The sequence below is a fragment of the Brassica oleracea genome, chromosome C9 (genome assembly GCF_000695525.1).
Source record: "Brassica oleracea var. oleracea cultivar TO1000 chromosome C9, BOL, whole genome shotgun sequence".
Taxonomy (NCBI): domain Eukaryota; kingdom Viridiplantae; phylum Streptophyta; class Magnoliopsida; order Brassicales; family Brassicaceae; genus Brassica; species Brassica oleracea.
In genome coordinates, this window is record NC_027756.1 from 52678487 (window position 1) to 52703777 (window position 25291).

The 25291-nt window shown below is 36.3% G+C and overlaps 6 protein-coding genes across 7 annotated transcripts; 4 read left to right on the plus strand and 2 right to left on the minus strand.

The window, feature by feature from the left end:
* Nucleotides 1-3041: 3041 nt before the first annotated feature.
* LOC106318443 lies at nt 3042-5823 on the plus strand. The gene is made up of 3 exons (XM_013756415.1): nt 3042-3636; nt 3743-4108; nt 5036-5823. Exons 1-3 carry the CDS (start codon nt 3328-3330, stop codon nt 5693-5695), a joined length of 1335 nt encoding a protein of 444 aa, XP_013611869.1. The 5' UTR covers nt 3042-3327; the 3' UTR covers nt 5696-5823.
* A 101-nt stretch (nt 5824-5924) lies between these two features.
* LOC106318446 lies at nt 5925-7135 on the minus strand. The gene is made up of 2 exons (XM_013756418.1): nt 6629-7135; nt 5925-6308 (listed from the first exon to the last, which is right to left on the minus strand). Exons 1-2 carry the CDS (start codon nt 6991-6993, stop codon nt 6080-6082), a joined length of 594 nt encoding a protein of 197 aa, XP_013611872.1. The 5' UTR covers nt 6994-7135; the 3' UTR covers nt 5925-6079.
* Nucleotides 7136-9173: 2038 nt separating this feature from the next.
* LOC106318445 (probable sugar phosphate/phosphate translocator At3g11320) lies at nt 9174-11568 on the plus strand. Its single transcript, XM_013756417.1, has 4 exons — nt 9174-9816; nt 10500-10603; nt 10692-10920; nt 11043-11568. The coding sequence occupies exons 1-4, from the start codon at nt 9370-9372 to the stop codon at nt 11187-11189; spliced, it is 927 nt and encodes a 308-aa protein (XP_013611871.1). The 5' UTR covers nt 9174-9369; the 3' UTR covers nt 11190-11568.
* A 3269-nt stretch (nt 11569-14837) lies between these two features.
* Nucleotides 14838-16558, minus strand: LOC106318444 (RING-H2 finger protein ATL43). Its single transcript, XM_013756416.1, has one exon. It carries the CDS (start codon nt 16415-16417, stop codon nt 15182-15184), a length of 1236 nt encoding a protein of 411 aa, XP_013611870.1. The 5' UTR covers nt 16418-16558; the 3' UTR covers nt 14838-15181.
* A 2112-nt stretch (nt 16559-18670) lies between these two features.
* On the plus strand, nt 18671-21035 carry LOC106313628 (L10-interacting MYB domain-containing protein). 2 transcript variants are annotated; one of them, XM_013751497.1, is made up of 4 exons: nt 18671-18775; nt 18879-18974; nt 19075-19397; nt 19911-21035. In XM_013751497.1, the coding sequence occupies exons 3-4, from the start codon at nt 19092-19094 to the stop codon at nt 20877-20879; spliced, it is 1275 nt and encodes a 424-aa protein (XP_013606951.1). In that variant the 5' UTR covers nt 18671-18775; nt 18879-18974; nt 19075-19091; the 3' UTR covers nt 20880-21035. The 2 variants fall into 2 exon arrangements, with proteins under 2 accessions (XP_013606951.1, XP_013606950.1); XM_013751496.1 differs by lacking the exon at nt 18879-18974.
* Nucleotides 21036-22757: 1722 nt separating this feature from the next.
* Nucleotides 22758-24230, plus strand: LOC106315525 (transcription factor DIVARICATA). Its single transcript, XM_013753275.1, has 2 exons — nt 22758-23514; nt 23639-24230. Exons 1-2 carry the CDS (start codon nt 23105-23107, stop codon nt 24039-24041), a joined length of 813 nt encoding a protein of 270 aa, XP_013608729.1. The 5' UTR covers nt 22758-23104; the 3' UTR covers nt 24042-24230.
* The last annotated feature ends 1061 nt before the right edge of the window (nt 24231-25291 follow it).

Below are 25291 nucleotides of genomic sequence, written 5' to 3' on the forward strand. Positions count from 1 at the left end.
AGTGTCTGTGTATGCTTTCGAAGGGGTTGAAACGACGGATTCAATCTAATTTTATATTAACTACAGTACTATATCAAATATCAAAGTAAATAAATGTTATATACGATGCAAGAAAATACATATTGTAGAAAATGACAGAATATTGGATTTGATATTCCAGATAGAGAAAAGAGGAGATACAGAATCATATTATAGAAAAAATAGTTGAACGTGCAATACACATAGTTGTACAAATTTTCCTTTTGCACATAAGTCTTGCAATCTTTTTTTCCAATCTATAGTCCTCGCCTCTTTTTATATAAAATATTATTAACTAATCAAAGAAAATGTTTAGCTGATAACTCAATATCTATATACATAGGTATTTATAATTTGCAAGTCTATTATGCTCACCGAAATATTTTTAAACCCTTATATAATAGCCAAACTAGAATTTCGACAACAAGAACATAAAACAAAAAAAATGTTATCGACACTCAAAATGACAGAAAAAGAATATTCTTGCGTTAGTTAGCAGAACTATGCATATCAAAGAAATACTAAATGGTCAAATTGACATCGAGAGAGAGCGCCATAAGGATATCCTTGCGTTTTCGACTTTAAGACTTCTTTGTCATCAAATTTGTAGGCGATTTTCGTTTTGTGGAAAATGACAGTCTTACAACTAAAATAAAGTTTATCTGAAAAGAATTTTCCATTGAAGTGGGAGGTACCGCACATCTACATTAATAACTTTAGTTCACATATACTTCCGCTCTGCATGCCACTAATTGATACATCACGATTCACAACTAGTCCAAGCCTATTTAATATTTTTATAAAATGTTTATAGTTGGATATTCGGTGTTTACATAATTGATTCTTCAATTAAAAACAGTTATGTTTTCGCCAAAATTATTAATAACTTATAATATTAACTAGAGAATAAATAGCTTTTAAAACAAAATCTTAACTTTTCTCTGATATTTCTAGAAAGCCACTCAATCTTTTTATCCTGGTTGATTAAGTCCACTTTTGGTAATTATTTTCAAAAATTGAGACTTTTTTATAATGATATACTTCTTTCTCTTAATTTACATTCATTTTTTTTTTCAATTCAACGACGATTATGTTGAATTTTAATAAGAAAAATAGACGTAAACTTATCAAGAGTGAAGAGATACAGCTTTACCCGATTAGTAAAACTTTATTAAGACTGTACTCTAATCAAAACTGTATAAATACCATTTATCAATCGAAATTAAGTGCTTAAAAATGAATTCTAAATTTGGAATTATTTGATTTGATTACGGTTTAGGCACGAAACTGTCAAAGCTAATGTATATGTGCGGTTCATAATCATTTGGTACACCATTCTTAACATTTATACCAAAACAAAAACAAAACACATCATTTAGTACACCATTAATTGGTTTCAAAATCTAACGTTCCGATCTTAAGATATTAGTACGCGATTCGACTGAAATGATACAAAAAAAAATCTCATCAAAAATTTGATCGTAACGTATGCCATTTCGTGTTAGCTATTCCGCTGATACGCGTGACAGATAAATAAATATATAAGTAAACAATCGAGTTTCAGGTATCATTTTTCTACAAACCTAATTCGCAGATTCTCAAAGTAAGTCTTAGTACTTTTTAACCTTTTTTTAGCTATAGTGGTCTCGACCACAACGTTTGAGATATAGAAAGAAATAGAGTCGATGATTTATTTCCCCACGTAAGCTATTGTATAGCATCAGATGTCTCCCAAACTATGACCTCGTTCTATTTATCCATGAATAAAAAGTTTAAGTTCTAGTTCCCCGCAATATTAAAGTTTCACATTTATATCTCCACCTATATAAAGTTTAAAATCAAAAACCCCATAGAACATGATTTAAATTGGTTTACTGTTTTGAAGTAAACCATAAATCATTTTAAACCAATAATTAACCAAATTGGTTTATTGTTTCAACGTTGACCCAATTTCTCTCCCTTTCTCACGTTAACGTTAACCTTGATCCACCAATCAACCATTAAAGCTTCGACGGGCAAGAACACCATAGCGAAACTGTAATTCTTTTTTAAAGGGTTTGACGAAACGAAACTGTAATTGTAGAGAGTAGAAATCTCTTTCCCGTGGCTATCGGGTTTCTCTCTTCAAGGTTCAATTTCCTGCTCTGTTTTATTGAATGATTTCGTTATGCTTGTAAATTCGAAATTGGGAAACGAAAGTGGTGATAAATGGATTCGATTTGATAAAGGGTTTTGACTTTGATAAGCCGATTCCAATCTGCCCCAAAGAACAATAAGCATAAGGCTCATAATTATTTTATCTTTGATTACAATCGATGGAATTGGTTAAAAGTTTCTACTTTAGCTTGAATTGTTTATCTAGTTGTTGAACCCTTGTGATAGAATTCTATGGTATAGGTTACTGACTGTGACATGGAAAAAAGAAGAAGAGAATGATATGAAGGTGATGACGTGAATTCTATCTCTGAGTGGTGCAAAAAAACAGATTATTAAATCTCTTGTTTGATTGTGAGAGAATAAGAGATTCGATGGACAGAGAAAAAGAGTTGATGGTTCTGGATTTGTTGTGACTCGTGAGGAAGGAGAGAAATGAAGTGATTTGGTATGTTTTGGTTTAGATATGATTTATTTGGTTTTATGTTTGATACAGTTTCGGTTTGTTCGGTTACTATTGAGATTTAAAATTTTCGAATTTGGTTCGACAAAACCAACATTTGTGGGGAAATAAAACTGAAACTTTAAAATCGGGGACAAATAGAACGAAGTCATAGTTTGAGAGACATTTGGTGCTATACAATAGTTTTCGTGGAGAAATAGCTCGTCTACCCAAACAAATATGAACTTAGTTTCAAAAAAAAAAAAAAAATGAACTTGTTGACCAAAAACACATCACCGAAAATTTCCCGGTATGATTTCTAACCGGTCAAATTAAAAGAAATCTGTTATTTAATTAATAATTTGGTGCATAGTTTTCCAGTAGTACAGAAGAAAAATCATGCTAAACAATAAAATATTTGAGAAAGGAGCATATTCAAATCTGTTAGAGAGGATTGATCAGGTCATAGTATTTTGCACTTGAGCATGTCTTTGTGAAATATATATAAATTAGACGTAAGCAGAGTGAGAGAGCGTGCAGACACGACAAACACAAAAGGCCTCCCCACGTTCCGGTCGGTTGGTGACAACGACTGTTTCGTTTCTGATTCAAATCTCTTTTAAGTTTTCACCAGACTACTCCTTCTCTTCACTCGACTTGTTTTTTTTTTTCCGATCAACATCTTATTTTCTCTCTTTTTCGTTTTAGCCGATATGAGAAAACTCTGTCCCAACTACAACCTCGAAGACGGGTTAGAGACCGTTCTCGAGGTTCCTATGCCCGAGGAGTTGTTCTCTGCGTCCAAGACCAAACCGGGATGGAACCAAATGAAGTCTTTCTGGTCAAAACCCACGGCCACCGCAACCGCCACAAACATGACGCGACTCTTTGGTGGTCGTAACGCCGAGATCCAGCTCCTCCTTGGAGTCGTTGGAGCTCCTTTGATCCCTCTCCCTGTTCAGCCTGACCACCACAACGATTATGAAAACCCTATCCATAAAGACATCAAAGACCAACCTCTCGTAAATAACATATTCCTCCTCTGTTTTATATTTTCATATGACCATCTGTCCAAGTTTCATTTTAATGAAATGATAGTAATCTTTTAATATACAAAATAAAACGCAGGAGATGTCGATGGCTCAATACATAGTAAAACAGTACATAGCAGCGGTAGGAGGAGAACGGGCGTTAAACGCAATAGAGAGTATGTACGCGATGGGGAAAGTGAGGATGACGGCATCAGAGTTCTGCACAGGAGAAGGAAGCTTGAACAGCAAAATGGTGAAGGCAAGGAGTATCAGGAGTGGTGGAGGAGAAGTAGGAGGCTTTGTGTTGTGGCAAAAGGGTATAGAGCTATGGTGTCTTGAGCTAGTCGTCTCCGGCTGCAAAATCAGTGCCGGTAGTGACGCCAAAGTTGCTTGGAGACAAACTCCATGGCACCCTTCTCATGCCTCTCGCGGTCCTCCTAGACCATTGCGCCGTTTCCTCCAGGTAAATCCATTTTTTTACTTTTCTAAACGGTTAAAACTTTTTAAGAATCATAATTATTTAGGTGAAACTGATCTATATATTTACAATTCTTTCCGTCATAATATAAGTTGTTGAAACTAAAAATGATACACATATTTTTCTATGGCAATAAATATATTTTTATGTAAAGCAATTATAGGTTTTAAATCAATTGTTTGGAAATTGAATATAGATATTTTTCGTGTGGTTATACTACATTTTCTAGTTTCTACTTGATTGATGAGAAGACAAATCTCATAAAGCATATGCATCCACTGATAATTATGTTACTGAATGATATCGTTTATCCACTTGGAGTTCAGTGATACATTCTTCTCAGAGTTCATCCTGACTATTATGATAAATTGATAACTAGTTGTTAAGAGTTTTTCTTTTCCTTGATAGTTGGCATCAATCATCAAACTGGTCTAGCTAACCTACCATCACCTTTGTCAAAGAGATTTTTCAATCATCAAAGTATTAGATAGTTTTTACAATGTAAATTTATGACTTTTGAGATTTGATGTGGCCATAACTTACGTGTGATGTCTTCTATGGAATTGCTCTCACATTCTCATTCCAACGGGGAGAAAATGGTTACCAATAGTTGTTGGAACCATCAATGGTCCACCACTAACAACAACAACCTAGATACTAAATAGATTATATCTCCAGATAGATATTTTTGTTTAACAAAGTAGTAGACATTTTCCCCATTACCAAACTATAGTTATCTATAACCTAATATCTTATTTAATTGTCTAAAAACATTAGCATATTTTTTCTCTTGTAAAAATCTTGGACATGATGAATTAAATTATTTATCGTTGACTTTGTTACAAGTCTTTTTGTTATTAACTTGTTTGAAACGTTATGGAATAAAGTTTCTGACATAAATCTTATTAACAGGGTCTTGACCCAAAGTCAACGGCAAACCTATTCGCAAGATCTTCATGCATGGGAGAGAAGAAGATAAACGACGAAGACTGTTTCATACTCAAGCTCGAAGCCGAGCCATCAACTCTCAAGGCGAGAAGCAGCAGCAACGTAGAGATCATACGCCACACCGTGTGGGGATGTTTCAGCCAGAGAACAGGTCTTCTAATCCAGCTCGAAGACTCTCACCTCCTGAGAATCAAAGCTCAAGAAGACAACAGCATCTTCTGGGAGACGACGATGGAGTCTCTGATCCAAGACTACAGGATCATCGACGGCGTCCAGGTGGCACACGCTGGTAAAAGCTCGGTTTCTCTGTTTAGGTTTGGCGAGAACTCGGATAACCACTCGAGGACGAGGATGGAAGAGACTTGGGAGATTGAAGAAATGGATTTTAACATCAAGGGTTTGTGCATGGATTGTTTCTTGCCTCCTTCTGATCTCAAGAAGGATGATGATGAGGAGGAAGAAGAGGAAGAGGAAGTGGAAGTGGAGTGTGGGTTAGCTGCGAATAACGAGAAGCTTCCTATGAAGATTAGAAGCGCTTCTTTGAAGATTAGTTCGTCTAAGGTTCTAGCCATTGTGGAAGAAGAGGATGAATCAGATGTCACTGAAGAGATGGAGGAGACGTAAATGCATGGCTTGATGAGTTTCGGTTTTTTTTTTGTACATAATGATTTTAAATCTATTGCAACACCGAAACATATGCATCTGAAACAGAGGTGCATTTTTTTCTTTATATATATATTTTGGTTTTTTTATTCCTCTGTAAACCAATTGAACTCTTGGGATGCAAATGCAATGTTAAGTGATGATGAGAGAATGAGACTTCACAGCACTGCATTTGCATTAAGCTTTAGAGTGACTCGAGCTATATACATTATCCAAGATATAAATAAAGTATTCTCATTACATGCTCTTCCTCTCTAAACTTAATTAAACTTAAAGAGTGGAAAAAGGCTTTTAACCCTTTTCTTGATTTTTTTTTTTTTTGCCAAATGAGTCTCTTAATCCTCCTTATGTGGAGGGAACATTGAAGTGGAAGAGCCATGAGATCACAAAGGCAAAGACCATACAAGCTAAAAGGAAATTCAAGAAACGGTGACCTTGCCAGAAGCTTCTAGCTTCCACCAACGGAGGACCAACCGTTCTCAGAGATTGATTCACCGTACCATTTACTTCATTCCGACTTTCCTCAATCTCGGCCTCAACGTTGCCCGCAATAGACCCGCATACTTCACAGATTCTACAACAATAAAATGAAGAAAACACATCACAATGAAAATACTAACCATTGTCTCTCATTTGAAAACAAATGGCCTCAATACTGAAACTTATCTAACACTCATAAGTGTCATAACCAAAAACACTTAACTTTTTTTTTTTGAGCAACAACCAAAAACACTAACTAAAGTACAGTTAACTCTCAAACTTTTTTTTATTTCCTATAATGGAATAAACAAGGCATCATTCTTCCAACAGAAGAAAGCTGTCTAAATATAGAAACATTCAGACAAGTTTCTCCAAACATTTAAAGCAAGTGTCTCGAAGAGGATTTTTTCTTACTTGTTTCCTTTGATCTTGAACCAAGTCTCAGCACAGTGCTTGTGAGCAGCAGCGAGATCATCTTTGCAAGAGCAGCCTAGCTCGATCGGAACACCAGATTCAAGATTCGTTGCGTCCAAGGTCATGTGACAAATCCTGCAATCTTTCTCTGACAAGTGTACAGCTTTCATCCCGAGCTCGAGATCTACTTCCACTGAACACAATGACGCATTGGATCTCCGCTCCTCATCTTCCTCTTCTGCACAGGAGCAGCTCCGACGAGGCTCTACGTTGTTGTCGGTGGTGATGAGCTCTTTTCCTCTTTGGTCGTGGTCTTCGACATGGATTGCTTTAAGGGTGTCGAGATGCGGCTGTACGAGCTCCATTATTGGTTAGAGATTCAGATGACGAACCTCTTCCGTGTAGATTACGAGGAGTTCGAATATTTATGAGAGATCATGAGACTTTGAGATGTGATCATCAATGCTTTTTTTTATTATTACAGCTACTTGAAATTAAAAGGAGAGAGAGAGAGGGGAGACATTATTGTTGAAAGTAGGCCTGAGACGGATCGGATATCCGGACAATTTTAAGATATCTGGATTCGGATCCTTATTCGGCGGATCCATAATTTTACTATCCTTATCCGGATCCGGAGTTCGCGGATATCTGGATGTCGGATATCTTTCTAAAAATTATAATATCCGGCGGATATCCGGATCCGGATTTGGATCCTTAAAATAAATAAAAAATAATATTAATATATATAATATTAACAATAATTAAAAAAAATATATATAGAATGTTTTTAATTATTTCTATGTATAATATTACAAAATTTACATAAAATTTATATATACTATTATAAAAATGAAATATATTAAATAAAATTAGTTTTTATATATAGATATTTCTATTTTTGAAATAATTATTAATAAAATTTACGGATCCGGATATCCGGACTAAAAAATCAAGATATCTGGATCCGGATTCGGCTTTGACGGATCCAACATTTTACTATCCGGATCCGGATTCGGTCTCTCCGGATATCTGGATTTTCGGATCGGATCCGGATCGGATCACGGATCGAATCCGGATCTCGGATAAAAGTTCCAGGCCTAGTTGAAAGTAGTGTGCTAAATTACGTTTTTGCCACTGAGATTTTTGGAGTGTTGTGATTTTGAAGTGATCTTTTCTGTGAAACTCTCAAGGCAAAACCTTTTGTAAACTCACTCCTTTCACTTCTTCTTTCATCTGGGTGGGTCCTTGTGATGAGAAATAGTAACAAACAAACCAAATCAGGACACGATAGAGACCCCACCACCTCTGAATTAGTTACAAGGTACTGTGTAGTAGGTCTTGGAACATAGCTAGTTTATTTGTGTGATAAAAAAAAAATCCAATAATCCGTTAATATTGAGTTACTTTTTTATTCAAAATAGTGAAATACTTATTTAGGGATTTGGAACTATATGTTTTAGCAATTATTTTAGGGTCATTTGGGTGTATATACAATTTTATTTTTTTCATTTCCAAATACTATTACATTCTAGTTGAAGAGCATTTTAAAGACAACATTTACTTTTAAGTATGTCATGGATTTGGATTAGGTGCGTGTATTATCGGGTTTCATTTAAGGAAATTAAGTAGAGTAGTTGGATCATTCACCATTGCACATAATTTAGCCAATTACTATCTTTTAATTGCATCCAAATTTTTATTAAAATAAATAATTCAAAGTACTATACTACTATTCAAATATTTTGTTTAAATAATGTATAAAACCAATTTCTAAAACGTTATTGAAATATACTATTACAAATATTTATTTCTACAGTTTTTACTAATGTAATAAGGTAAATAGAGAAGGTTATATGTTTGTAAACAAATAAACTAACATAATATTTAAAACCTCATTACTTCTTAGTATAATAAGTTTTCTAATCAGTTAAGCTAACCGTGAATCTTACACAGTTAAGCTTTTGATACACATTTTCACACAAGATAACAATAAAGTCAAGAAAATGGAAACCGAAATTTTGAGTAATTATATATACTAGTATATTAAATTTTATTTATAAATATATTAAAAGCATTCCTGGGATAACCTTTTTTTTTTTTTAGTTTTTGTCACAAAAATAGTTTTCAACGAAAAAAATGATCAAAATAATTTTTATTAAAAACTAAAAATGTATTTTTACCTTAGGGTTAACTAATCTAAACTTACAGTTTTGTGGATAGAATTTCAAATTAAAAAAAAACAAAAATAAATATTAAAATTTTTAAAATAAAAATAAATTATTTTGGTAATTTTCTTTTTTGAAAACTATTTTGCGATAAAATTTTTAAAAAAAAACTATTTGAGAGAATTGTCCAATATATTATTTTGTAATTAACTAATTTCCATAATTTCATCAGTAAAAAGTCAATGAATATAATTAATTTTATTAAAATTTACAATTTACGGTTATTACTTAATAAAATGCATTAAAATATATTAATGGTATATTATAAACTTTAATAAAACTGAAAATATCATGTATAGTATAGTATAACGCACCAAAATCATGAAACTGAAAAGAAAAAAAAAACAGAGGAGAGAGAGAGAGAGAGAGAGAGTGATGTTGTTGTTGCAGCTTTAGCCAAAGATCTCACCTTTTTTTCTGCAGCTTCCTCCTCCTCCTTCATCATCTTTCTCGTGTGTCATTCATCATCGTGACAAACCCTCTCTGTCCGAGACAACAAGTCTCCTCCAGATCGGGATGAAGATGGCGACGAACGGCCGGTTCTTCACAATGGGGATCGTCGCGTCGTGGTACTCCTCCAACATCGGAGTGCTGTTACTAAACAAGTACCTCCTCAGCAACTACGGGTTCAAATACCCGATCTTCCTCACCATGTGCCACATGACCGCCTGCTCCCTCCTCAGCTACGTCGCCATCGCTTGGCTCAAGATGGTCCCGATGCAGACGATCCGATCCCGCGTCCAGTTCCTCAAGATCTCGGCTCTGAGCCTCGTCTTCTGCGTGTCGGTGGTCTTCGGTAACGTCTCGCTAAGGTTTCTACCGGTTTCGTTTAACCAGGCCATCGGCGCAACGACGCCGTTTTTCACGGCCGTGTTTGCGTATGTGATGACGCTCAAGAGGGAGGCTTGGTTGACTTACTTCACTCTCCTCCCTGTTGTTACTGGTGTTGTTATTGCCAGTGGGGTAATTATCTCTCTCACTCCCTTCCTTCAATGTTAATTGCATTGTAAAGGCTGATGCTTTAGAGAGATTGAAACAGTTTGAGTTAGCTTAAGTGTATGGTTCATATCTTGCCATAAATAGAAATAGTATCCTAGTGCATTTGATGAAAGTGTTCTAAAAATCGGTCTAAGCGTCAGGCAAATTCTCTACAAATCTCTACCAAATTAGGAGTTCAAAAAGTGGGCCTAGGCGCCCGCCTAAACAATTCTCTACCAGATGCCTAACCACCGCCTAGCGGTTTTTAGAACATTGGATGAAATTGAGTTGCCAGTGGGTCACTTACTCAGTTTTAACACGTTGATGAAGTTGAGATGAGAGTGTATTGTAAAGGTTGATGCTTTAGAGAGGTTGATATTGATAAGAAGCAGGAGAATGGGATGAACTAGAGAGAGCTAAGTGTGGTTCATTCAGTTCATATATTTCCATAAATAGATATAGTTCAGACATTGCTGAAATTTACATTTCAGATTGTTCTGAAGATACTAGCTGGTGTCATTGGTTAAATATGAGTTTAAATCAAACCATATTTAGCAGTTTATAAGGACTTACATAGAAGTTTGATTAGTGGAGATAATACTCTTTTTGTTTGTGTGTTTTGTTTGCTTCCTAATTTGATGTTTCTTTCACTTTTTGGGTGTCTACAGAGTGAACCAAGCTTTCACCTTTTTGGATTCATTATGTGCATTGCAGCCACAGCTTCCAGAGCACTTAAATCAGTGCTTCAAGGAATTTTGCTTTCTTCTGAAGGGTAAAGATAATGGCTCCTTGTGGCCTTTGTTAAAGTTGGAATATGTTAAAGAGTGTTGCTGAAAGGATTTGAACTTGTGTTTTTGAAGGGAGAAGCTGAACTCCATGAATCTCCTCCTCTACATGGCTCCAATAGCTGTGGTGTTCCTTCTCCCTGCTACTCTTATCATGGAGAAAAATGTTGTAGGCATTACAATTGCACTTGCAAGAGATGATTTCAGAATCGTTTGGTATCTGCTATTCAACTCAGCGCTCGCTTATTTCGTAAACTTGACAAACTTCTTGGTCACGAAACACACTAGCGCCCTCACTCTGCAGGTAACATACAGTTCATCACAGGCATTCTCGTGATTGTTGCTTGCGTTTCAGAATGATTTTTTTTAGATGTGATACAGAGAGTGACTCATAAAAACTCCGTTTTGGATTTGCTTTGTGGACAGGTGCTAGGAAACGCCAAAGGAGCAGTGGCAGTGGTAGTCTCCATTCTAATATTCAAGAACCCTGTTTCAGTGACCGGAATGCTCGGTTACTCCCTCACTGTCTGTGGAGTTATCCTCTACAGCGAAGCCAAGAAACGGAGCAAATGAGAACAGAACACCAAACACACCCCAAGATCCAATATTCTTCATTTAACTTCTTATATATATGTTTTATAATTTTTATCAACACACAGGCAAGTAGTCTCTTTTGCTGTTACAAAAATCTTTTACACAGCACATCCCTGATCTTGTCCTAAAGGAAAGCTGGGGCAAAAGCATGGGCAGAAACACGAGAAGCAAAAGCAACACAAAGATGAGTACCAAAGGCATGGTCTAGTAGAGGCTGTTTTGTGTAAGAGTAACACTGTATTAGCTTTTGTTTCTTTGATTCTTTTGACATTTTAGTTTGGTGATGTCAACATTTACAAGAATCGCCTATTAACTAATCAAAATTCAAAAGAGAGCAAGTTCCCCTTTTCTATTATAATGTTCATTCTTTGAGAATTTCTTTATATTTAACTCTATAATTATTATGATGCTATCTAAAGGTGCCAGTTTCACTGGTTTGATCAGAACCACAGAATGTGTAGTAACTATTGTGACAGAGAATCAGAATTGGAAGTGATTACAATTGCAGAAGAAAGAGCTAAAAGAGAGAAGGAGACAGGAGAGGAGTTAAATGTTTTACTGAGAGAACAGTCTTGTCTTTGTCTTTGTATGGTCAAATCACTCAGCTTGATTTCTTTTTCTGGAAACGGCAGCCATTATCAATATCAAGTTGTAGGATCCCATTTTCACTCCAGCATATCTCATTTTCATGATCCAATCCACACATTACTTTGTAGGGCACCCACAAAAATAATTTATTATTTAAAATTTTCAGAATCATTGACCAAAATGTGTAGTATGATGACTTCAAAAGCCTCCTGGCTAAACACATGCATGGAACTTAGGATATTAAAAAAGATTACTGGTTCTTCTCCAAGTTTCCAACACCCAAAAACCAAAACGACGGTTCCAAAATTAGAAGATGAATGTGATGTAGAAGAGTCCACGTAGTCTTCTTGGCCCCCAAAACTTGTAATGTGACAATAACTCTGGACAGGTAGAAAGCAAGAGTAATTTTTCATGATAGAGAGGAAAAAGCCAAATGGGGGCTGGAGAGAGATTAATGAAGATTGATGAGTAACAAAAAAAAAAGGAAGAGATGTTGAATTATACTATAATACTACTTACAATTCAGACAAAGAAAAAGAGTTGGGAGCTAGGAGATTGCGACAGTTGAGTTCTATAAACTCTTTTCAGGCACTTGAGTGGCTTTTTCATCTAGAATGAAACTGAATGTGAAAAGGAATAGAGAAAGAAAAGAAGAGATAGAAAAAGGGAGGTCTCTTTTGCAGGAGAGGATGATGATGATAATGACGAGAATGTACACACAGGACGTATCTATGCTTTTTCCTAAGGACACTCATTCATTCTATTAACCGATAGATTCACTAGAGACTTTCCAATATAATTTGTTTTATTTTGATAAAAAATGCTTGGATTAATGTCATTTCTTTGATAATCTGGTGACATTTTATAAATAAGTTACAACACAAAATTTTGTTTGATATTCTGGTCAAGTAATATAGTGAAGAGTAACTGTGATTCTGCTATATCTTAACATATCTAGTGACTCTGCACTTCTGCAGCTCTACTTTCAAAGATTCGATTGTGGGCCACATTTTCTTAGGTACTGATTTGTCAGCAATTTTGGATTTTATAGCCTTTTTGAAATTATTTCTTTCTTTCCCAATACTTGCCATGCTCGTATCATCATGGAATTCCAGTCTTCTTGTTTCTAATTAGGAGATTCCAAACCAAATAAAATCATTTTATAAACGCTAAGTATGATTATAGAATTAATGAGTTTTAAAAGTTCTACTATACACATTCAACCATTTGGAACTGGTTATTAATTTCTAGTTTCACTCTTTTATATGTTATATATTTTCAACCATCGAATTTCTGATATGTTTTTTGTGAAGTCATTAGGTTATTTAAGCACATAGAAGCATGCAATAATTTGGGGGAGAATAGTAACGTGGATGCAGATGTAATCACGGCAAGAGCTAGTAGACAATATAAATTCGTTTTATTCTTTAAATATGTCATTTTCTATGGTTCATAATACGATGGACTATACATGAGATTACACAGGCCAAGACCACATGGAATGTTCTCCTTTATGTGTCCCTGCTGGTGAGATTTTAATTATTTTATCTTTCGACATGTAATTAACAAAACGGCAACTTATTCAACCATTTCATTTCTTGATAGTAAAGTCCAAACAAAACAATATAAAGTGCAAATGACAACAAATGTTATTTACGGGTAGCTCGTGATGCAATGTACTGTTTAGGATAATATTTAACCAAGAATCTCATGTGACATATGCGTTTGCCTCCATATGGTTTATTTCCCTCCTTAGTGAAATCCATGAAAAGAATTTAATAAAGTTTTTATTGGATTTTTCTTGTCTTAATTCATTTTCATATTAGAATTTTCTAAGCCACATTTATTTATTTGTTTGTTTTATTTGATTTTCTTTCAAAAACAATACTATTAAAACGTATATGTCAAATAGGATCCATAATTATATGTAAAACTAAAATCTAATGGACAATATGTTGACGAAATAAGAATAGATGCAATACAATTGATATATGTCAATACAACAAAACTGTAAACCCGCAATAATTTACTTACTTTTTATGAGTTTGATTCATCAATCATCCAAGGTACACTGATGACTCTAAATGTATAAACCAAACTTGTTCTACTTTATTTTTGCTTGTACTACTTGTGATGCTACTACAATCGGTTTTTCAGCATCTAGTTAATACGGGAGTGGGCAACACAAGTGGTTGTTGCTAACATGGAACAAGATCAGCTGTCGAAAGACCACACAAAATGAATAACTAAATAATAAATAATTTTTTAGAATGTTGGGACTTGGAAATGCTGAGTTGTAAAGTCATGGCAAGATAATCAGAGTAGTCAAAGAAATATAGTAACGTCTTTTTAATTGTATACCCAATTAGTTGTATCAACCAAAATATGAATCTGGAAGTAAACGATCTACAATATACCTCAATTTGGAAACGAGTTTTCTACTTGCACGTTATAAAGTATGACAAGTTTGCTTTCACAATAACAAAAATACAACACTCCACCGTATGGAAAAGATTAAAAAAATGTAAAGGTAACTGAAATCGCGTCTTCCAAAATCTCATAGAACGAGATGTGCTCTCTACAAAAAAAAAATCATGAATTAAATTTGAAATTGGACATTTATTGGCTGTAGTTACATAAAGACACGACTAGTGTTACTCGGAAAGAAATATTTAAATTTGTTATATAATGTTCATGGGATTAAATTACCAAATAAACAAACTGCGTATATTGTATATTCACAATCATAGCTGTGTATGGACGGATCATGAGTTGTGTCAGAGCACTGTCTTATGTCAAAATTGATTTGGAACCTTCTTTTGAGGACCCAAAACTATAATAAAAAGACTTCTCAATACTTTTTGATGTTATAAAGCTAAAAGAGTAAGTCCGTATTACCATATTATTATATTAAAATTTTGCACAAAGTTAAAATCAGTTAAAAGATTATTCGATCTTTAACAGTAATAAACTTATTAATAAAATGTCATGCAAGTACACAACACTGAAATGTTAACAAGAGACACTTATGCAAATTAAATTAACTTAGCTATCAGATCCCCAATACTCGCCATTTATTACACCAAGACGTTAATTTAAAACTCAAACCTTTCCCTTTCCTTATAATTTTCCACAAAATTAAGAATACCAAAAAAAAAAGGTTTTGTGTTTGCTTGCACTCGTGCATCTATAATACTTAACTCCAAAAATCAGGATATTTTTTTTAATTCGCCCTACCTGAACCATTGTGGGCTTGCCTCCTCTCTTCTCTATAGCTAAAGAGTAAATTAATTTTAGGCCAAAATGTTACTGTATCAAACAAAACTAATCCGGCCAAAAATGTTATAAATCAAAACTAAAAGGACCTAAAAAAATATAGTAATTTAAACAGCGCTGGAAGCGGAGGGACGGTGGGACCAAGCGAGCCATCTCGAGATCACCGCCGTGGCTTGTCGTTGTCTCGGCTCTCCTCCCCATCTCCTCCGTCTATCAATGCTCGTTAACTCCGACACGCTTCTCCCACCAATCACCTCTCTGCCATCCTCCGCCGCAGCTAGCTTCCGGCAATCACTCAGAATCATCTCCGATCGGAGGTAGAGAAGATCAGCCGGCCTCACCTCGCTCCATCTCTGATCTCGATTCCCGCCGGAGATTATTATCCGGTGCTCGAACCTCGCCTCGAAGCTTTCCCGGTTCGAATTAAGCAACAATCCGTCTTTCCTCTGTTGATTCCGATCGAAACACCCGACGGCGACAGCGACGGAGTCCGTTTTCTCCTCGCCGTCGTTGATCCTCAGAGAGCTATCGAGCGACCTCCTAATCGAAATGGGAATCGATTTAGACGAAGAAGACGTTCTAACTTCGTTGAGTCGACTCGCGCGTTCTCCGGCCGATGAATGCCGACCGGAGATACGACTCACGAAATCAAACCGGGTCGAACCGGTATTATTATTATTATTAGATTCTTCTCGACGGTTATTAGATAAACGGAGCTCGAACCACGAGTTGCAATCACTGATCAAGAGGATATCTTCCGGGTCGACCCGGTAACGGCAAAGCGGGCAAGTGGAGTGCGCGTCTAGCCACGTGTCAACGCACTCTACGTGGAAAGCGTGTTTGCATTTCGGCAATAGCCTCAAGACTTCCGTCGGTTCGAACCGGGCCAAGCACACGGCGCACTCTAGCCCTTCCTTGTGACCGCTCAGTGCACCAAACCGGAAAACCGGTAAAGATTCGATCACAGACCGGTCTATACCGGAGGTTTTCCTCCCTACTCCGCCTCCACCGTAACCTCCTCCTCCGTAGTATCTTGACGTTGCGAAACGCTGCGTATCGTTGACGTATCCGTTGCGTCGTTTGCAGTGTTTGACGTAGAGGAGGATCAAGAACGTGAGGGAGAAGACGGCGGTGAGGACAGCGATGACTACGGCGATTCCGGGCATGAAAGAGGAAGTGACGTTATGCCGTTGAAGTGGAGAAGGCGGCGGGAGAGGCGGTGGTGTTGTTGGGTTCATTATCACGACCGCCGTGGTGTTGTAACGATCATTGTCTGCGAGTGAGGCGTTGAGGAAGAGGGAGAGGAGAGAAACAAGAAGTAACGAGGAAGAAGGAGAAGACATGAGTTAAGTTGCTTCTGGTTGGAAGAGACTGTCTTTCGACTTAAAAATGGCTTTTTGATTTTAATTTTTTGTAAGTGCCTGAAAATAAGGGAGACACTTTTGTGAGTGTGAGATAGAGAAGGAGAGAGAGAGAAGGGCTTTTAAAAGGGAAAGAAAACAAAGTGAATAAAGACAAAGAGGATGGCATTAAAAACATGACTCTTCTTTATCTTTCATACATTAATTGAATTTAAGAAGTTAATAGTGTGACAATGATGATATTTAATTCATTATAGGCCTAGTAGTAGTAACTAGTGATGTTGATTTCAGGCAGTGCAATTGCAGTGACTTGCATGTGTTTATCTCTGTGTTTTCTACTCAGCTACTACTTTCAACATGCATAAATGCGTTTATTAAGTACATACAAAGTTGAACAGTTTCAAATGTATTATTTCATGGAATATTGCAAAAGGTTTTAGAACTTAGTTTGTTTTGATTCAAAAATCAAAACAAATAAAATGATATAGCACCAAGCGGGTGAGCGTCGCTACTATAATCAATGCATGTCTCGATCGGAGTACTCTTCAAACTAAAGACTTGCTACTTTCAAAGACACCAAATTATAGCAAGCACTACTCTCTACTCCAATGCTTCTGAAAATGACATAATATTTTAGCCAACGTATGGTTGTGAAGTGTTGATATCTTCTTAGCTTTTAACTAAATTTGTAATCGATGTGATCAGACAATGAAATGGTAATATCCTAGTCATGTGTATTTCGTTTTCTCACGATGCACTAAAGTGCTTAGACTTTAGGGAGCCCAATCACATTTTAATCGTTCATACCTCCACTGGCTTTAGTAGAATCTAAACTTTTCAGTTACAATTTGAAGCGATATATCTTTCTTCATTTCATTTGTAAAAATCATGTATTATATGCTCTATTAGTATATAGCATTAGAAACAAGTGAACAACCATTTGAAGTTAAGATTTCCAGTTTTATGTTACCCACCACCAGCTGTGAACCCAAACTTCTGACGTATATTATTGCATTCACATTTGTAGCCCTGCGTACACCTGCATCGACCAATTCTCCTTTGCAACTGGTGCTTGATAATCTTTAACACAATACTTTCCTTGATCTTGTTTTTCTGTCCTACGATTTTAATTTTTAAACATCGCCTCTTTGTGATATCATATCTTTAATACACATATATCTAAGACTAATCATTTCTACTAGTTTATGTCCTTTTATGATAGTGTTTTTTTGTGCTAAACATTTGTTTAGTACACCAAAACTATAGTATATTTTAATGCATTTAGCTTTATTTAGATACCCATGTTATTCTGATGAATATTTAACCTCTTTTTGATGGGTTTTCTTTTCTTATTAGGTTTTAAATTCTTCTAATTGAAATAGATCATTTTGTTTCTTCTTCCATCAAAGCTTATAAATAATGGAAACAAGCTTTATGAATAATGTATCTATGCTTTGCTATACTACATTTAGGCGATGCTGTCTAATCTTTTTTACCGTTTTACGTCAATCACCCGCAGCGTTTACACATGAAGCCAATAAATTCTCACCGGTTCTGTCCCTAGTGATATTATTCGGGAGCTGGAGCTAGCTATTGCTTGCTTGCTTGCTTGCTGCACCCTTATTTCTAATTTATGTAATCTTTTGGACCTATTTCCGTTATTTGTATTTATACGTTACGGCCATTTAAAGCAAATGTTATTTATTATCTGGTCGGCACCATTTAAAGCAAATCTTATTGCTAATAAATTTTGGTAATCGTCGTGGTCACCCTCCCCCACAGATAATATATACTTCCGCCACCTAAGTATATGATTGGAACAATAATCACCATCATAATCTTTTCAGTCTTCAAACTTAAAAATCACATTTATATAATCAGCTCATTAGTTTATACTATTAGATATATACGAGATTTAAAATTGCTCATCGTACATAAATTAATCTATTATAGTACTCTGTTTATCAACAAAATATAAAATAGTTGTATATAACTCTAGAAAAAACCAGCACTGGGCCCAGTTCAACCCATAAAAGAACCAAACCCATCAAGACTGTCTTGAAACCAAATCAAATCCTCAAACCCAAACAAACCAATAACAGGTAACCAGAAAAAGAATCAGGCAAGAACCGGTTTAATTAATTTGATTCATTACCTTACATGACCCATAAAAATTCGGCCCAGCCCATATAACTAAAAAAAAACCTCGCAACTCCGTATACTGCGGAGCAAACGCAAAAATACAGAGAAAGCGAGCAAAAATCGCGATCGGCTTCTCCAGCCACCCCACGACCACAGTGTGTCCACTCAATCGCTGTCGCGTTTTCTGTCCGATTCCCGGTAACGTTTTTTCTGTTTCTGTTTCCGTCGCGTCCCAATCACCGCCTGTTTGGGTCCTAACCGTTATCGCAATTATTCAATTTTCTTCAATTGCTCGAATTAGGGTTTCGTGCTCATCTCCATCCATCTTCGCATTTGAGAATTAGGGGGAATCTAGGGTAACAGAATCACATTGTCCCTTCAAAAAACGCGTTTTCATGTAATCGCGTCTGCGTTTATAACGATTTGTGTTCAATAACTAGAAACGGTTATACAAATGTAATACCACTTTATGTAATGTAATTGTTTTTTATTGTTAGGAGTTTTTGAGATAAAGATGAGACCAAAGGCTGTGTGGGAGCCTGAGTACCACAGAGTGTTCCTCGATCTATGCGTGGAGCAGACTATGTTAGGGAACAAACCAGGGACGCATTTTTCGAAAGAAGGCTGGAGGAATATACTGAGTTCGTTTCAGGAGCAGACGGGCGCTATGTACGATAGGATGCAGCTTAAGAACCATTGGGATACAATGAGCAGGCAGTGGAAGATTTGGTGTAGGCTTGTTCAAACTGGTTACATGAGTTGGGATCCTGAGACTAATACGTTTGGTGCCAGTGATGAAGAATGGGCTTACTATTTACAGGTTAGTCTTTTGTTAATTTTGATCTTTGTTCAAGAAATCATTAAGCGGTAACTAGGCGCTTTGTAGAAGGCGCTTTGTAGGTGACTAGCACAACTATGTGGATTATTCGGCCCCTAGTAGTTAATGATTATTGATTTATTTTATATATATATTTTTACATTTATTAGGATATTTTAGTTCTTGTCTTTTATAATTTTTTTTATGAAGTATCAAAATTAGATATACAAAACAAAAGAAATTATACAAATTTGTAAATTTATATTAACATTATTACTTAGTTTAACAGATTTAGACTAATTTAGATCGATTTAAACCGATTTAGAACGGATTAAACCGATTTAGAACGGATTAAACCGATTTAGAACGGTGTAAACCGATTTGAATCATATTACTCGGATTTTATGAAAATCATTTCGACCGATGCCTGCACCGATTTTGAGAACCATGCTTTTGATTATTGTGAGAATGTTTTGGTGTTGAAAAGGCTGAAAGGGTGATTGCTTTTTGTTACAGGAGAATCCTGATGCAGGGCATTATAGGTTGAGTGTTCCACAAGATCTCGAGAAGCTAGAGATTATCTTTGCCGGTAGTAATAATGTAGAAGTCAGAGATGATGATGATGATGAAGTCTCGGGAGCAAGGAAGAGGCGGAGAAGTGGTCTTCAAGAAGCTGAAGAAGAAGAAGATAGCAGAAGCATGTGCAGCTCTTCTAACCCTCAAACAAAAGGGTACTGGTCTCCGTCCACACACGAGCTGTTTCTTGATCTGCTTGTGCAAGAGACTCTGAAAGGAAACAGACCAGACACACATTTCAACAAGGAAGGGTGGAAAACCATTTTCGAGACGATTAACGAGAGAACAGGACTTGGTTACACAAGAGGACAGCTGAAGAACCACTGGGACTGCACCAGGAAAGCTTGGAAGATCTGGTGCAAGCTCGTCGGAGACGAGGGCATGAGATGGGATCCGGAGACCGGTAGCTTCGGTGCTACGGAAGAGGAGTGGAGAAACTATATCCGGGAGAATCCGAGAGCAGGACAGTTTCGCCACAAGGAGGTACCTCACGCTGATAAGCTCTCAATCATCTTCAGCGGAGTTATAGAGCCGGGAGAGACGTACGCTCCTCCCTCTAGGAAGAAGCTCCTCCTCAGGGATCGTTCCGAGTCGCCGCGGTTTCGAGGAGATGAAGGGGATTACGACGAGAAGCCTGCTAAAAGGTTGGTGAGCGACGGTGTGTTGCAGGAGAGTCCTGTGTGCGTTGAGATGGAATCTGCAAAGAGGATGTACTGTATTGGGGAATGCATTGAGAGCCTTAATGCGATGGAGGAGGTGGAGGAAGGGAGTGATCTCTATATGTTTGCGTTGGATCAGTTTCTGAAGAGAGAGTACAGAGAGATCTTTCTTGAGCTGAAGAAGCCTAGTTTGAAAATTGCATGGTTGCAGAGACTTCAATCTGCAGCGCTTTCTAATTCTACAACTTGAAGTTATTTTAAAACCTCGGTTTAGTCTGGTTTACTTACATCCATAAGTTCATTTCATTTGTTACTTTGATTGAATGTATGGAGAAAATAGTGGCTTGTGGAAGTATCATGTTTGATGAATTAAATATTTGATTATATGGGCCCTTTGGAAGATGGAACCAACTTGAATTGCAATTTCTAAGTTATATGTTATTTTTGAAGGTGTTATAACAAAAAAAAACTTTAACAATGGTACATGGCTAAGATAATATTGCACCATAACATATAGTTGACATAGTTTTTTTTTGTATATTAAAACTAATTTAGTCAAACACCACTTATAAAATATCAAAGACCTAGAATGTGCTTGAACACAACATTACAGATATTATAATCTTCCATATAGACCTTAGGAGAGAGCAGAGAGGAGGCTAGAACAAGATGGGACGATGATTGGTAGATAAATGGTTCATTAACATGACTGGAGGGGACTCAAATGAAGGAAGGGAGCCACCGACAAATGCAGTGTGTGAATGACGTGAAAGTGGCTTTTCAGAAAGAGTTTGATTATTAGTATCTTTTGAACCAAAAAAGTTAAAATAAAGCGAGTCACGACAAAAGCAATACCAAAGTGGGGGGTAAAAAAAGGATTAGTCGCATAATTAAAACAAAACAGGCCCACTCTTTCCTTTTATATTAAAAACTATTCACATAAAGCTTGAAGCGCGCCAGGTAGGGGTCGAACCTACGGCCTTCTGCTTAGGAAACAGACGTTCTATCCACAGAGGTACAGGCGCTCATGTAATCAACGTTGTGACCTAATATTCACCGGAGTTCTTAACTCATAATTTAACTTTTTTACTTTTTTTTTACATTTTTCAGTTAAAAGACGGTTCTTATACAGGGTCGTACCTGACTATAGGCTGATCAAGCACATGTTTGGGCCCCTGATGTCTATAAGTATTTTAAGGGCCAATTTTTTTAACAAAGTGTGGTTAGTTCTACTGGTCTTTGTCCAATTTTTTCCTACAAAGGGTTGAGGGTTCAATTTTTTGTCCCATAAATTTTAATGCTTTTTCATGATAAGTAATTGAAGGGCCAAAAATATATTATGTACTTGGAGGCTCAAAAAAATCAGGCACAGCTCTGTTCTTATATATCTTATTTAAGACGCTTTTTAGTTTTTCTTATTTAAAATCTAAAAAAAATTAAGAACTGTCTCTTATCCGAAGTCAAGAACAGTTAAGAGAATAAGGTTAATTAGGGTCTCTGTTTCTTACATTTTATCTCACTTTTTCTCAAACTCTTCTTTATCTTTGCTACATATTTTTGTTTCTGCAGCCATCGGCGGCTTATGAGATTTTTCTTTTAAAAAGTATTACGTAAGAAAAGAAAAGGACAGTATAAAGTGACGTTTTGGCAAAACAAAAGAATGAAGTGATGTCAAGCTGTGACGTAGATGTTTATCTCGAATAAAACCTTTAATTAAGCTACACATATATAACAAGAAGTTTGTAGCAGCCACGCTATTTAAACCTTCTTTAGCATTGTTTGGAAATTTTCTGTTTGATTTAACTTAGCCTTAAGACAATAAGTCAATAACCACCAACACGATGTAAGCTTACAAAGCCAATGCACACCTATTACATACAAACTATCTTTAATTAGAATATTTTATGTATTGCATGTCATATTAGAAGAATACCTAACAAAACCGGTGAATTCTAGTGGTCATCAAACGTTTGGAACGATATGGAATGTTTGCTTTGTAATGAACTACTTAAATAGATTTATTGTTAATTTAATTACATGTCATTCTTTTTAGCATCCTCTTACAATAAAATGAAGACAAGTAGGAGAGTGGAGTGGTTTCCATTGGCTACAACTTTACACTCTCTTTTTCTATGTCTATATTACAAACCACAAACACCTTCTCCTTCTTGCCCTTTGCATCACTATCTCTCTCTCTCTCTCTCACCAATCTTTCCTACTATTCATCTCTTTAGCAACCAACTTTTGCAGATTCTCAAGGATTCTTCTATGTTTTAAGTCTTCTCTCTTTTTCCAGATTCTTAATTTTGTGCTCAAATTTCTCACCAAATCTGGTTCTTTGATTCCTCCACTATACTATATTCGTTATTTCCTCTTTTTTTTATTCCTATTTATGATCATTAGATTCATATAAAAGAACCTCAGTCTTTCATTCAACCCGCATATCAAAGGAGACTGACTAATAGCCATTAAAAGATGGAGACTCTGCATCCACTACTCTCTCACGTGCCCACTTCTGACCACCGGTTCGTTGTTCAAGAGATGATGTGCTTGCAAACATCGATCTGGACTAAAGAAGAGAACAAGAAGTTTGAGCGAGCCCTAGCTATATACGCTGATGACACTCCTGACCGCTGGTTCAAGGTTGCTGCCATGATCCCTGGAAAAACCATCTCGGATGTCATGACGCAGTACTCTAAGCTCGAAGAAGACCTCTTCGATATCGAAGCAGGGCTTATCCCCATCCCTGGTTACCCTTCAGCTGGATTCGATCAGCTCGTTAGTCCCTATGACCATGATCTGTATCGCAAACGTCCTAGTGGAGGAGCCAGAGGATTTGATCAAGATCGAAGGAAAGGAGTTCCATGGACGGAGGAAGAACACAGGTGAAGAGAATCTCTCATTTCTTGACATACAAGTCACGCTTCTTGGTTTCTTGAGTAGCAAGTTACTTTTCTGTTTTCTTCGTTTGCCGATGATTTGTTTTTCTTTTCTCGTTTTTATACGCAGACGATTCTTGTTAGGCCTTCTCAAGTATGGAAAAGGAGACTGGAGAAACATATCAAGGAACTTTGTCGGATCGAAAACACCAACTCAGGTTGCTAGCCATGCTCAAAAATACTATCAAAGACAGCTCTCTGGCGCTAAAGACAAACGCCGGCCTAGCATTCACGACATCACCACCGTCAATCTTCTGAACACCAATATCACCCGTCCATCTTCTGATCATGACCGCTTCCTCCAACAACCAGATGAATCAAAACTAGGGTTCACCGACAAGGGTAATGCAGAGGAGGGAGTGATGTTTCTTGGTCAGAATCTTTCTTCGGTCTTGTCTCCCTACGAACCTGCGTTTAAGTTCACAGGAACAAATGTTTATGGCGGTGGAGCTTACGGTCTCGCCAGATCCTGAAACTTAGCAGTTATAAAGAAGCGAGAAAAGATTGGATTCAGATATTGTAATTGTTGCATCTAGTTAAACGAAAATCCCCACAGTTATGTTTTATGGTTGAACTTAAAACGTTTATGTTACATGATTAGATGAATGTGACTATGTGGATATGCATGTTTGTGTTTATCGAATAAACATAGATTAGCTATATATATGTCCGTGTCTTTTTTCCAAAAGGATAACTAATGGTGAAAATGACTAATTGGTGTGTTTATGCCTTAACATTTAACTTTAACTGTCAGTCGTTTTCTTTGAAAACTTTTAACTTACTAATAGTGTTATTATCACGTTAGTATTAAAATTTCAATTCAAATCTAAATCAAACATAGTGATAGTGTTACCAAATAGATTCTGATTTTGTTTGTCTCTCTAGTACCCTAGGTCTCTAAACTCTACAGGGAGCGTATATACATTAAAACTTGTTCTAACCTTAATATTGATACTTTTATAATCTCGTATTTATTTCGTTGAGGATATATACATTGTATATGTGTGTGTGTCTGAGTGGCAAAGCTGACCACTAAGTCGTTAAGGGGTATAATTTGAAGCTGAGTCTGCATTCCACTTTCGGCACAAAAGAATCACGTTCTTTTCTTCACCTATTATACACTACACCAACCCTTTGCTCCCTCAAAATTGTTAAAGATTATAAAAGTGTCCTTAATTTATTACAAGTGGGATATTTGTATTATGCTCCGGTTTCAAAACGTATTCTAAAATGAACAGTTACAAAACAATACTATGAAAGATTTTTCCAATTTTATATCAGAGGACAAGATGGTTGATAATGTTATATAATGCTCATTTTGTGGGAAAAAAAGAGCGAATAATATTGATAACTTAAATTTAGTTTTATAGTGAAGGCATTTGAGAATAAACGAGAAGATATTCTCAAGAATTCTAACTTTCCGACCATGGTTGAAAAAAGTCTCACACTTTTTAATCATGAGCAGTAACATTCGTACGGATGTTCCATCAGTTTACCGCAACTTAGCAGAGTCAGTTGGTAGACAATCATAACAAACGAGAAATCTACATGAGTTGCACGTTGTTTGTGATTTTTTCAAGACAGCAATCTTGAGGCATCTCCCACAGTTTAGCAACTCCATTCAGAAAACTAGCCAATAAAGAAACCCATGAATTAGTTAGTAAACAGAAAGAATTATGTGGATAACAAGCCTAGCCAATATGATCTGCACCAACCTATCCCT